The following is a 15,217-nucleotide window of genomic DNA, read 5'->3' as shown; positions in this document are numbered from 1 at the left end:
ATGTCAAAAGAGTAGGTTAGGTAGGTTAAGCTAGAAAAACCTTCTGTGACCTTGCGTCTGTGGAAAATATAGGAGATGGTGAAGTACACTTGAAAAGGTAGTTCTCAGAATGGTACTCTCATCAACTGATATGTGATAAAGGATCACCCAAATAGACTTACCATCTGCTCCTTCACTGCTTTTACTTCTTTTATTGCGGCGAACACGCCTACTCTCCTCTTCAGAGTATGACTTTTCTTCAGGGATGAAGAAATTCAGAAGGGCCACCTGAAAAATAACAAGTAGATAAGTCAAAGGTTGACCCCAGTCAACTATAGCCAACATAAAAAACTGGCTTTCTGTAGACAGTCTGCCTTCACCTTAAATTCAGAGTGTTTAAGATGAATGGATAAAGATGTACTGTGTATATATATATACATATACTATATATATGGAATGGAATATACAATGGAATATTAATCATAAAAAATGAAACGTTGCCATTTGCAGAAACATGGATGGACCTAGAGATTATCATACTAAGTGAAGTAAGCCAGACAAAGATAAATATCATATAATATTGCTTATATGTGGAATATAAAAAAAAAGATACAAATGAACTTATTTACAAACCAGAAATAGACCCACAGACATAGAAAACAAATTTATGGTTACCAAAGGGGAAAGAGGGGGAGGGATAAATTAGGAGTTTGGGATTAACATATACTCACTACTGTGTATAGAATAGGTAAACAACACGGACCTACTGTATAGCACAGAGAACTACAAATATCTTTTAATAACCTATAAGGGAAAAGAGTTTGAAAACGAATATGTATATATATATTTTTCCATCTGAATCACTGTGCTGTACACCTGAAACTAACACAACATTGTAAATCAACTATACTTCCAATAAAAAAAATTCAGAGTGTCTAAATCCTGAGCCCATCCTCCCCTCCACTGCACAAATTCTTTTATTTTTGATAACATTATTATCCCAAAAATGTAGGCACGAAATTTTGGTTAATCTCTTCTGCCCCCCTCTCATCTGCCCCAAATACCTAATGAGTAATCATTCAGTCCTACTTGTCAGCATAGTTCTGGGGTTCAGAGAGCCCAGTCATAGATTTTTAAGTTCCCTTATATACTACTGATGTCTGCCCAGAATTAGACTTGGGCTTGCTACTCCCTCTTGAACTTCATTATTATACATCCATGATTTTTCCACATTTCTATTTATGCTGAACTTTTGGCTTGTTCCCAGAATGCTGTGTATCCAATTATGATTGGATGGTACCATTTATGCCAACGCTCTTCTGGGAGTTAATAATAATAAAGCACACAATTATTCTCTCCCTTTCCTAGATCCCAACAGAACGCTTACAGCATTTTGGTACTTAGTCCTCTACTGTCAAATGATGGTCTCTCATAATAATACAACATATTTCATATGTGAATGGGCCTGGTATCACTAGTGGTAATCACAGCTTAAATATATACTTGCTGAATTGAATCATAATTTTTCAGCATGAGTGCTTACTTGTGGTTAAAAAAAATGTGCCTGAGGTAAACAGTGGACAGAGTAGTAGGACTGAAAGTGATTCCAAACCCGACTCTGCCACTTATAGCTGTGTAACCTTGGGCAAGGTCCTTAAGCTTTAATTTCCTCAACTGTAAATAGGGACAATAATAGTACTTTGCTCATAAAGTAGCTGGGTTTGCACAGTACCCAGCATGTAATATGCACTCAATAAATGTTAGCTATTATTGTAATTAAAATTAATATTAAAAATAGACTGGTTAGATAGTTTGGAGGTTAAAAAGAAGAAATGAATCTGCATTTTCACCCTATTGTTGGTTCAAAAAATAAACAATTCCAGAATATCCTCATGTCTGTTGCATCTGTGATTAACTGGAAAAAAGATGGGTAGAACTCAAGTAAGCCTTAACATTCTACACAAACTTTCTTAAAAATCCTGTAATTTACTGTTTATGTAAAACAATTATACCCAATAGCCTTAATATACAAAATTAGCATCTTATAGAATATATTCATGTATTAAATACATAATTAACAATCTCCAACTTGCCATAGGGTTGTATTTAAAAATATTTAGGTTGAATCACATGAAACTGCCATTTTAGTATGTCAAAAATGGTTGAATATCAGCAATTTCACATGGTTCAACTGAGCAGTGTTTTTGTCACTTGACTGGAATGTAAAATGCACTTTCCCGTAGAATCAACGTAATAAAGTCTGGCTAGGTTTCCAGATAAAGCCCATAGAAAGTTACTTAACCCACAATATAAATAAGCTATCATACTAGTAATAATATAATACCAAACTGCTATTTACACTAAAATCTCAATCATTTGCAACTATAGAAGAACAAGTAATTCTGGATAGAAGAGTTTTCATGATAAATTTGAGTGCTTAAACTCACTTCAGCTATTTTGGATAGAAATTAAGTCTACAATATATGATTTCACTCAGGGTTTACTGAATATGTAGAAGACTATTTGCCTGTACATTAAATGGCACCAGTCCACTATGGCTTTCAGGGTTTTTTAAAGTTACACTTAACATTACAGAGCAATACATGCTTTGTTAGAGAGAAGCATAAAGTTCTCTGGGAGGAAGAGGGAAAGTACCTAATACAGACTGGGAGTGGAAAAGGCTTTTTGGAGGAGGTGCTACCTCTGTGAGTCCTGAAGGATATTGAGGATTTAGTGATGAATGAGAAAATGAAAAGGAATTCCAGGCAAAGGGAGCATTGTGCTTCAAGGTTCAGAGGAAATAGACAGAGAAGCAGTTTTTGGAAATACAAGTAGCATAAAGTAAGTGGTAGGAGTTGGAGAGGAATGGTAAGGAATGAGCCAAGAGACATTAAACAAAGGCCAGATCATGTTAAGGAGTTAAGATTTTACCCTGTAGCAGGGGGGTCCTCTGAAGGATTTTCTCCCTTTGTAAATTATGTACTTTATGAAAATTTTAGCTAAAATTTACATACAATAAAGTGCACACATTTTAAGCATACAGTTTGAAAAATACACACCTTTGTAACCACCACCCAAATCAAGATATGGAACAATTCCATCACCCCAGAATTTTCCCTTGTGTCCCTTCCAGTCATTCTTCAGTGCTACTCCAACCTCAGGCAGCCACTGTTCTGATTCTATCACCATAGCTTAGTTTTCCCCATTCTAGAACCTCACATAAATGGGATCATACAATATGTTTATATGATTTTTGTGTTGCTTCTTTCCCTCAGCACAATGTCTGTGAGACTCATCCACGTTGTTGTGAGTATCAGTAGTTCATTCCTTTTTCTTCCTGAGTAGTATTTAATTGTACGGATATACTATAACTTTTTAATGCATTTGCCTTTTGAGGGACATTTGGGTTATTTCCAGTTTGGGGCTATTATGAATAAAGCTGATATGAGTATGAGGCTTTGAGGGGATATATGTCTTCATTTTTCTTGGGTAAACACCTAGGAGTGGAACCTCTGGGCTATATGGTAACTATTTACTGTAAGGGAACTGTCAAAGTATTCTCCAGTGACTGTACCTTTTCCTACTCCCACTGGTAATGTGTGAGCAATCCACTGCTCTGCATTTTCACTACGTTTGGTGTTGTCGATTTTTCATTTTAGCCATGCTTGTGGATGTGAAGGAGTTTTTCATTGTGGTTGGCTTTTGAGTTCTTAAACTTCTTTTTAATGCTTTTTCGGTCTCTTACCTTGCTGTCAACTATCATATTTCACTTCATCTACTTATAACATTTTTCCAGTCTCTTCAAATTTGCTGCTTATAACCTCCTATAGGCTTGACATCTCACATCTCATTAAAACTAATTAGAATCATGTACAAACAGAATAAATAGGCAATCAGTGGGTTTTTGAATGGCTTTTCCAATAAGTAAGATGCATATACTCTGGCGGCTGAGAGGCCATTTGTTTACTGCTTATTCTTGGCTGTGGTCTGGATAAGTGAGTCAGAAAACTCAGTTTTACATAGGTATGTTATTATAGTATAATGCTATTTCTAGCGGAAAGGAATTTTGAAGCACAAATGGAGAACCTCCCCACCATCACCAACCAGAATTCCAGAATTTTCTTTATACTCTTTGTGTTCCTTCATGGGCTCAGCTCCTATGGGGATTCTTCGCACGGTCACCAGCACCTTCCTGTGTCCTGGCAGCAGCAGTAGGAGAATGTGCTCACATGTTAATTGTTCCAAAAGGTCTGATGGGAGCTTATGAGAACTCAGGCTCCCAGAAGAGGAGAGCTGAGGGAGAAACCAACTCCTGCAGATGGAAGAAACAACTCCAGCTTCCATGGGTAGTAGGAGTAGCTTAAAGTCCTTTCAGAGAGGCTGTTGATGAGTATGGGACATTCATAAGTCAAGTGTACATTAGAAGGGGACTGCCTGTATATGAAAATGCTTTGAACAGAACATAGTTTCTATTTTCTCATTGAAAAAACACAAAACACTGCTTAAACTGAAAGAGGATCCCTACTCACAATGATCTTATTTGTCTCAATTAGAGATAGGAGGGAAAACTAACCTTTGTGTAGTATAACGGTAAAGACAAAAATCAGTGACTGGGGGAGACCTTCAAGATGGTGGAGGAGTAAGACGTGGAGATCACCTTCCTTCCCACAGATACATCAGAAATACATCCACATGTGGAACAACTCCTACAGAACACCTACTGAATGCTGGCAGAAGACTTCAGACTTCCCACAAGATATACATATTTTTTTCCTTTTTCTCTTTTTGTGAGTTTGTATGTGTTTGCTTCTTTGTGTGATTTTGTCTGAAGAGCTTTGCTTTTACCATTTGTCCTAGGGTTCCGTCTGACCATTTTGTTCTCCTTTTTAAAAAATTACTTAAAATTATTATTTATTTTTAATAATTTATTTTTAATTTTAATAACTTTACCTTATTTTATTTTTTTCTTTCTTTCCTTCTTTTTTTTATCCCTTTTCTTCTGAGCCGTGTGGATGACAGGCTGTTGGTGCTCCGGCCGGTGTCAGGCCTGTGCCTCTGAGGTGGAAGAGCTGAGTTCAGGACATTGGTCCATCAGAGACCTCCCGGCTCCACGTAATATCAAAAAGCGAAAGTTCTCCAAGAGATGGAGATGGTCAATGCTAACACCCAGCTCCACCCAACGACCAGCAAGCTATAGTGCTGGACACCCTATGCCAAACAACTAGCAAGACAGGAAAACGACCCCACCTATCAGCAGAGAGGCTGCCTAAAATCATAATAAGGTCACAGGCACCCCACAACACACCACAAGACGCGGTCCTGCCCATCAGAAAGAAAAGATCTAGCTTTATCCACCAGAACACAGGCACCAGTCCCCTCCACCAGGAAGCCTACACAACCCACTGAACCAACCATACACACTGGGGGCAGACACCAAAAACAACAGGAAACTATGAACCTGAAGCCTGTGAAAAGGAGACCACAAACACAGTAAGTCAAGCAAAGTGAGAAGACAGAGAAACACACAGCAGATGAAAGAGCAAGGTACAAACCCATCAGACCAAACAAATGAAGAGGAAAGAGGCAGTCTACCTGAAAAAGAATTCAGAGTAAGGATAGTAAAGATGATACGAACTCTTGGAAATAGACTGGAGAAAATACAAGGGAAGTTTAACAAGGACGTAGAAGAACTAAAGAGCAAACAAACAATGATGAACAACACAATAAATGAAATTAAAATTTCTCTAGAAGGAATCAATAGCAGAATAACTGAGGCAGAAGACGGATAAGTGACCTGGAAGATAAAATAGTGGAAGTAACTACTGCAGAGCAGAATAAAGAAAAAAGAATGAAAAGAATTGAGGACACTCTTAGAGACCTCTGGGACAACATTAAATGCACCAACACTCGAATTATAGGGGTCCCAGAAGAAGAAGAGAAAAAAAAAGGGACTGAGAAAATATTTGAAGAGATTATAGTTGAAAATTTCCCTAATATGGGAAAGGAAATAGTTAATCAAGTCCAGGAAGCACAGAGAGTCCCATACAGGATAAATCCAAGGAGAAACATGCCAAGACACATACTAAACAAACTATGAAAAATTAAATACAAACAAAAAATATTAAAAGCAGCAACGGAAAAACAACAAATAACATACAGGGAATCCCCATAAGGCTAACAGCTGATCTTTCAGCAAAAATTCTGCAAGCCAGAAGGGAGTGGCAGGAAATATTTAAAGCGATGAAAGGGAAAACCTGCAACCAAGATTACTCTACTCAGCAAGGAACTCATGCAGAATCGACAGAGAAATTAAAAACTTTACAGACAAGTAAAAGCTAAGAGAATTCAGCACCACCAAACCAGCTTTACAACAAATGCTAAAGGAACTTCTCTGGACAGGAAACACAAGAGAAGGAAAAGGAGGACTTCCCTGGTGGTGCAGTGGTTATGAGTCCACCTGCCAGTGCAGGGGACATGGGTCTGAGCCCTGGTCCAGGGAGATCCCACATGGCGTGGAGCAAATAAGCCCATGCACCACAACTATTGAGCCTGCGCTATAGAGCCTGTGAGCCACAACTACAGAAGCTCGAGGGCCTAGGGACCATACTCCGCAGCAAGAGAAGGAACCACAATGAGGAGACTGTGCACTGAATCAAGAGTAGCCCCCACTCACCGTCAATAGAGAAAGCCGGCATGCAGCAACAAAGACCCAATGCAGCCAAAAAAATAAATAAATAAATATTTTTAAGAAGAGAAGGAAAAGACCTACAATAACAAACCCAAAACAATTAAGAAAATAGTAATAAGAACATATATATCCATAATTACCTTAAATGTAAATGGATGGAATACTCCAACCAAAAGACATAGACTGGCTGAATGCATACAAAAACAAGGCCCATATATATGCTGTCTACAAGAGACCCACTTCAGACTTACGGACACATACAGACTCAAACTGAGGGGATGGAAAAAGATATTCCATGCAAATGGAAATCAAAAGAAAGCTGGAGTAGCAATTCTCATATCAGACAAAATAGATTTTAAAATAAAGACAATTACAAGAGACAAAGAAGGACATTACATGATGATCAAGAGATCAATCCAAGAAGAAGACATAAAAATTGTAAATATTTATGCACTCAACATAGGAGCACCTCAATACATAAGGCAAATGCTAACAGCCATAAAAGGGGAAATTGACAGTAACAGAATCATAGTAGGGGACTTTAACACCTCACTTTCACCAATGGACAGATCATCCAAAATGAAAATAAATAAGGAAACACAAGCTTTAAATGATACATTAAACAAGATGGACTTAATTGATATTTATAGGACATTCCATTCAAAACCAACAGAATACACATTCTTCTCAACTGCTCATGGAACATTCTCCAGGATAGATCATATCTTGGGTCACAAATAAAGCCTTGGTAAATTTAAGAAAATTGAAATCGTATCAAGTATCTTTTCCGACCAAAACGCTATGAAACTAGAAATCAATTACAGGAAAAAATCTGTAAAAATCACAAACACAGAGAGGAACCAAGATGGCGGAGTAGAAGGATGTGCTCACACTCCCTCTTGCGATAACACCAGAATCACAACTAGCTGCTGGACAGTCATCGACAGTAAGACACTGGAACTCACCAAATAAGATACCCCACATCCAAAGACAAAGGAGAAGCCACAATAAGACGGTAGGAGGGGTGCAATCACAGTAAAATCAATTCCCGTAACTGCTGGTTGGGTGACTCACAGACTGGAGAACACATACCACAGAAGTCCACCCACTGGAGTGAAGGTTCTGAGCCCCACGTCAGGTTTCCCAACCTGGGGGTCCGGCAACGGGAGGAGGAATTTGTAGAGAATCAGACTTTGAAGCCTAGTGGGAATTGATTGCAGGACTTTGGAAGGACTGAGGGAAACAGAGACTCCATTCTTGGAGGGCACACACAAAGTAATGTGTGTGTCGGGACACAGGGGAAGGAGCAGTGACGCCACAGGAGGCTGAACCAGACCTACCTGCTAGTGTTGAAGAGTCTCCTGCAGAGGTGGGGGCTGGCTGTGGCTCACTGTCGGGAAAATGAAACTGACAGCAGAAGTTCTGCAAAGTACTCCTTGGCGTGAGCCCTCCCAGAGGCTGTCATTAGCCCCAACAAAGAGCCCAGGTAGGCTGCAGTGTCGGGTCGGCTCAGGCCAAACAACCAACAGGGAGGGAACCCAGCCCCACCCATCAACAGTCAAGCTGATTAAAGTTTTACTGAGCTCTACCCACCAGAGCAATAGTCAGTTCTACCCACCACCAGTCCCTCACATCAGGAAACTTACATAAGCCTCTTAGACAGCCTCATCCACCAGAGGGCAGACAGCAGAAGAAAGAAGAACTACAATCCGGCAGCCTGTGTAACAAAAACCACATTCACAGAAAGACAGAGAAGATGAAAAGGCAGAGGGCTATGTACCAGACGAAGGAACATGATAAAACCCCAGAAAAACAACTAAATGAAGTGGAGATAGGCAACCTTCTAGAAAAAGAATTCAGAATAATGATAGTGAAGATGATCCAGGACCTGGGAAAAAGAATGGAGGCAAAGATCGAGAAGATGCAAAAAATGTTTAACAAAGACCTAGAAGAATTAAAGAACAAACAAACAGAGATGAACAATACAATAACTGAAACGAAAACTACAATAGAAGGAATTAATAGCATAATAACTGAGGCAGAAGAACAGATAAATGACCTGGAAGACAGAATGGTGGAATTCACTGCTGTGGAAGAGAATAAAGAAAAACGAATGAAAAGAAATGAAGACAGCCTAAGAGACTTCTGGGACAACATTAAATGCAACAACATATGCCTTATAGGGGTCCCAGAAGGAGAAAAGAGAGAAAGGACTAGAGAAAATATTTGAAGAGATTATAGTCAAAAACTTTCCTAACATGGGAAAGGAAATAGCCACCCAAGTCCAGGAAGCGTAGCGAGTCCCATACAGGAGAAACCTAAGGAGAAACACGCCGAGACACATAAGTAATCAAATAGGCAAAAATTAAAGACAAAGAGAAATTATTGAAAACAGCAAGTGAAAAACGACAAATAACATACAAGGGAACTCCCATAAGGTTAACAGCTGATTTCTCAGCAGAAACTCTACAAGCCAGAAGGGAGTGGCATGATATACTTAAAGCGATGAAAGGGAAGAACCTACAACCAAGATTACTCTACCCGACAAGGATCTCATTCAGATTCGATGGAGAAATCAAAAGCTTTACAGACGAGCAAAAGCTAAGAGCATTCAGCACCACCAAACCAGCTCTACAACAAATGCTAAAGGAACTTCTCTGAGTGGGAAACACAAGAGAAGAAAAGGACCTACAAAAACAAACCCAAAACAATTAAGAAAATGGTCATAGGAACATACATATCGATAATTACCTTAACGTGAATGGATTGACTGCTCCAACCAAAAGACACAGGCTTGCTGAATGGATACAAAAACAAGACCCATATATATGCTGTCTACAGGAGACCCACTTCAGACCTAGGGACACATACAGACTGAAAGTAAGGGGATGGAAAAAGATATTCCATGCAAGTGGAAATCAAAAGAAAGCTGGAGTAGCTATACTCATATCAGATAAAATAGACTTTAAAATAAAGAATGTTACAAGAGACAAGGAAGGACACTACATAATGATCAAGGGACCAATCCAAGAAGAAGATATAACAATTATAAATATATATGCACCCAACATAGGAGCACCTCAATATATAAGGCAACTGCTAACAGCTATAAAAGAGGAAATCGACAGTAACACAATAATAGTGGGGGACTTTAACACCTCACTTACACCAATGGACAGATCATCCAAAATGAAAATAAATAAGGAAAGAGAAGCTTTAAATGACACAATTGACCAGATAGATTTAACTGTTATTTATAGGACATTCCATCTAAAAACAGCAGATTTCCGTGTGCACTTTCTTCTCAAGTGCGCACGGAACATTCTCAAGGATAGATCACATCTTGGGTCACAAATAAAGCCTCAGTAAATTTAAGAAAATTGAAATCACATCAAGCATCTTTTCTGACCACAGCGTTCTGAGATTAGAGATGACTTACAGGGAAAAAACCTTAAAAAACACAAACACATGGAGGGTAAACAATACGCTATTAAATAACCAAGAGATCACTGAAGAAATCAAAGAGGACATCAAAAAATACCTAGAGACAAATGACAATGAAAACACGATGACCCAAAACCTTTGGGATGCAGCAAAAGCACTTCTAAGAGGGAAGTTTATACAATAAACTTACAATACAAGCCTACCTCAAGAAACAGAAAAATTCTGAAATAAACAATCTCACCTTACACCTAAAGGAAGTAGAGAAAGAAGAACAAACAAAACACAAAGTTAGCAGAAAGAAAGAAATCATAAAGATTAGAGCAGAAATAAATCAAAAAGGAACAAAGAAAACAATAGAGCAAAGATCAATAAAACTAAAATCTGGTTCTTTGAGAAGATAAACAAAATTGATAAACTATTAGGCAGACTCATTAAGAAAAAGAGCAAGGGGACTCAAATCAATAAAATTAGAAATGAAAAAGAAGAAGTTACAACAGACAATGCAGAAATACAAACCATCATAAGAGACTACTGCAAGCAACTCTGTGCCAATAAAATGGACAATCTGGAAGAAATGGACAAATTTTTAGAAAGGTATAACCTTCGAAGACTGAACCAGGAAAGAATAGAAAATATGAACAGACCAATCACAAGTAATGAAATTGAAACTGTGATTAAAAATCTTCCAAACAACAAAAGCCCAACACCAGATGGCTTCACAGGTGAATTCTATCAAACATGTAGAGAGGCGCTAACAGCCATGCTTCTCAAATTCTTCCAAAAAATGCAGAGGAAGGAACACTCCCAAACTCTTTCTATGAGGCCACCATCACCCTGATACCAAAACCAGGCAAAGATACTACAAAAAAAGGAAATTACAGTCCAAGATCACTGACGAATATAGATGCAAAAATCCTCAACAAAATACTAGCAAACAGGATCCAACAAGACATTAAAAGGATCATACACCATGATTAACTGGGATTTATCCCAGGGATACAAGGATTCTTCAATATACACAAATCAATCAATGTGATAACCATATTAACGAACTGAACAATAAAAACCATATGATCATCTCAAGAGATGCAGAAAAAGCTTTTGACAAAATTCAACACCCATTTATGATAAAAACTCTCCAGATAGTGGGCATAGAGGGAACCTAGCTCAACATAATAAAAGCCATAAACGACAAACCCAAAGCAAACATCATTCTCAATGGTGAAAAACTGAAAGCATTTCCTCTAAGATCAGGAACGAGACAAGGATGTGCACTCTCACAACTATTATTCAACATAGTATTCAAAGTTCTAGCCACAGCAATCAGAGAAGAAAAAGAAATAAAAGGAATTGAAATCAGAAAAGAAGTAAAGCTGTCACTGTTTGCAGATGACATGATACTATACATAGAGAATCCTAAAGATGCTACCAGAAAACTACTAGAGCTAATCAATGAATTTGGTAAAGTAGCAGGATACAAAATTAATGCACAGAAATCTCTTGCATTCCTATACACTAATGATGAAAAATCTGAAAGTGAAATTAAGGAAACAGTCCCATTTACAATTGCAACAAAAAGAATAAAATACCCAGGAGTAAACGTAGCTAAGGAAACAAAGACCTGTATGCAGAAAACTATAAGACACTGATGAAAGAAATTAAAAATGATACGAACAGATGGAGAGATATACCATGTTCTTGGATTGGAGGAATCAACATAGTGAAAATGACTATACTACCTAAAGAAATCTACAGATTCAATGCAATCCTTATCAAACTAACAATGGCACAAAGTAGAACAAAAAATTTCACAATTTGTATGGAAACACAAAAGACCCCGAATAGCCAAAGCAATCTTGAGAAAGAAAAACGGAGCTGGAGGAATCAGGCTCCCTACCTTCAGACTATACTACAAAGCTACAGTAATCAAGACAGTATGGTACTGGCACAAAAACAGAAATACAGATTAATGGAACAGGATAGAAAGCCCACAGATAAACCCACGCACATACGGTCACCTTATTTTTGATAAAGGAGGCAAGAATATATGATGGAGGAAGCACAGCCTCTTCCCTAAGTGGTGCTGGTGAAACCGGACAGCTACTTGTAAAAGAATGAAATTAGAACACTTCCTAACACCATACACAAAAATAAACTCAAAATGGGTTAAAGATCTAAATGTAAGTCTAGACACTATAAAACTCTTAGAGGAAAACATTGGCAGATCACACTGTATGACATACATCACAGCAAGATCATTTTTGACACACCTCCTAGAGAAATGGAAATAAAAACAAAAATAAACAAATGGGAACTAATGAAACTTAAAAGCTTTTGCACAGCAAAGGAAACCATAAACAAGACTACAAGAGAACCCTCAGAATGGGAAAAAATATTTGCAAATAAAGCAACTGACAAAGGATTAATCTCCCAAATTTACAAGCAGCTCATGCAGCTCAATATCAAAATAACAAACAACCCAATCCAAAAATGGGCAGAAGATAAGACCTAAATAGACATTTCTCCAAAGAAGATATACAGATTGCCAACAAACACATGAAAGAATGCTCAACATCAGTAATCATTAGAGAAATGCAAATCAGAACTACAATGAGATATCACCTCACACCAGTCAGAATGGCCATCATGAAAAAAATCTGCAAACAATAAATGCTGGAGAGGGTGTGGAGAAAAGGGAACCCTCTTGCACTGTTGGTGGGAATGTAAATTTATACAGCTACTATGGAGGTTCCTGAAAAAACTAAAAATAGAACTACCATACGACCCAGCAATCCCACTACTGGGCATATACCCTGGGAAAACCATAATTAAAAAAGAGTCATGTACCACAATGTTCACTGCATCTCTATTTACAATAGCCAGGGCATGGAAGCAACCTAAGTGTCCATCTACAGATGAATGGATAAAGAAGAAACGAAATTGAGTTATTTGTAGTGAGGTGGATGGACCTAGAGTCTGTCATACAGAGTGAAATAAGTCATAAAGAGAAAAACAAACACCATATGCTAACATATATATATGGAATCTAAAAAAAAAAAGGTTCTGAAGAACTAAGCGGCAAGACAGGAGTAAACATGCAGTAAACACGCAGTAAACATGGTAAGCTGGGACGAAGTGAGAGAGTGCCATGGACTTATATATACTACCAAATGTAAAATAGATAGCTAGTGGGAAGCAGCTGCATAGCACAGGGAGGTCACCTCGGTGCTTTGTGACCACCTAGAGGGGTTGGAGTGGGAGGGTGGGAGGGAGATGCAAGAAGGAGGAGATATGGGGATATATGTATACGTATAGCTGATTCACTTTGTTATAAAGCAGAAACTAACACACCATTGGAAAGCAATTATACTCCAATAAGTAGGTTAAATATAAATAAACGAACAATCAAACAAATAAATAATAAAATCATTTAAGGAAAAAAAATCAGTGGCTGCTGGGACTTCCCTGGTGGTCCAGTGGATAAGACTCTTCGCTCCCCATGCAGGGGGCCCAGGTTCGATCCCTGGTTGGAACTAGATTCCACATGCTGCAACTAAGAGTTTGCATGGAGCAACTAAGAAGTCCATATGCCACAACTACGAAGTCACATGCCGCAACTATGAACCCACATGCTGCAAGTAAAAGATCCCACGTGTCACAGCTAAGACCTGGCGCAGCCAATTTTAATAATAATTATTATTATTAGTAGTAGTAGTATAATAATTAAAATAACTATTAAAAAAACAGTGGCTGCTCACAGAAAATCTCTGGAATTCTAGCTTGAGTGTTGCATTCATTAGCATGGCCTCCAGAGGCAAGCTGCAGAATATGAAGGAAACAGCTTTCTCTCTTCAAATATTCCTTACCTATTGCACAAGGGAAAAGGCATCAGGAATGTTGGCTACAGCCAGGCATTTTGCTCAAGGGGAAAAAAATCTAATTCTTTACACTTTATTAACTGATTACACCGTTGTTTCCTATGGTAAAATTACATGGTAAACAGCACCTGCAGATGACAGGGTTGTCAGCTGGAAAAAATTCGTTAATAGTGAGACATGAGGGATACATCCATTATTTCTAAAGAATCTCCAGATATTGCTACAAAAATATTTTTTGTCTAATATCTCAACCAGCAAAATTATTGGGCACTTTTTTTTCATTTTACCATGACATAGAATAAATTTGATTCATTTTATATTTCATGGTAATGCATGTGATTGTATTAGATGATCCATAGGAAATTACTCATAAGATTTTTGAGGGTAGAGGCCACATTTTGTCCCTTTTTGTAACCCTACTGCCTAGCTCTGTACCTAGCCATAGTAGGCCCCTAATAAGTATCTATCTGTCAAAAGAACTATAGATAGATAGAACTATCAGTAATCCATTGTGTAAAGCCAGGATTTTATTTGACTTGAATTAGACCACATTTCCTAGGATCAACCATGGCTAGGTAGACTAAGGACATGTAACAATACTGGCAGTAATCAAATCAAATAGATCTTAAGAGTGTGAGATTCTGAAGGTCAGTGGCTCTCAAACTTTGGTGTGCATCAGAGTCAGTAGGCATGAGTGTTAAAATATAGAATTCCCGGCCTTCGCTTCCTCAAAGTTAGATTGAGTAAGCTGAAGTGAGACATGAGAATCTGGCTTTTCAACTAGCTCACTATGGGATTCTGATGCAGGTAGCTCTGGAAACACATTTTGAGAAACTGCTATATTATTCATTCCTCAACTGATTCATTATCTGGAGACTAAAAAGACGAAGTCCTCTTTTGCCACTGGTAAAATAGGGCTCTCACATAGATAGTGGTTTTTTTGCCTTTTATTCTGTCACTCCTGGAGTTAATCTGTTTATAGAAATTGGAACTTCATCTCCCTCAAGAGGAAGCATACCAGGCTTTCTAATATTGGCAATTCACCTGCTTTTTTTAAAAAAAGATTTCTCTTTCAATGTTCTTGAATAAATCTATTTTTTCTTATTGCAATCACTACCACCACATATCAGCAATCAGCTGGGACCTTCAAATAAAATAAAATAAAAACATTTACACCCTGGGATATTTAACAAAATCTCCAAGTGATTCCACCACAGCAATATGTGAG

The 15,217-nt window shown here is 38.0% G+C and overlaps 1 protein-coding gene across 7 annotated transcripts in view; it reads right to left on the bottom strand.

Moving 5' to 3' along the window:
- Nucleotides 1-15,217, bottom strand: part of EDA (ectodysplasin A) — a 374,305-nt gene that overhangs the window by 103,892 nt on the left and 255,196 nt on the right. For all 7 annotated transcript variants that reach the window (XR_007474751.1, XM_049704620.1, XM_049704621.1 and 4 more), the window contains exon 2: nt 162-267. Coding sequence is in view for 6 of the 7 variants with exons in the window: in XM_049704620.1 (XP_049560577.1) it covers nt 162-267 (106 nt within the window). In the remaining variant the exon portion in view is untranslated. The remainder of the gene's footprint in view (nt 1-161; nt 268-15,217) is intronic.

Source organism: Orcinus orca, chromosome X (assembly GCF_937001465.1).
Source record: "Orcinus orca chromosome X, mOrcOrc1.1, whole genome shotgun sequence".
Lineage (NCBI taxonomy): Eukaryota > Metazoa > Chordata > Mammalia > Artiodactyla > Delphinidae > Orcinus > Orcinus orca.
The sequence above is the reverse complement of the archived record's forward strand: the minus strand, read 5'-3'. Positions and strand labels throughout refer to the sequence as shown.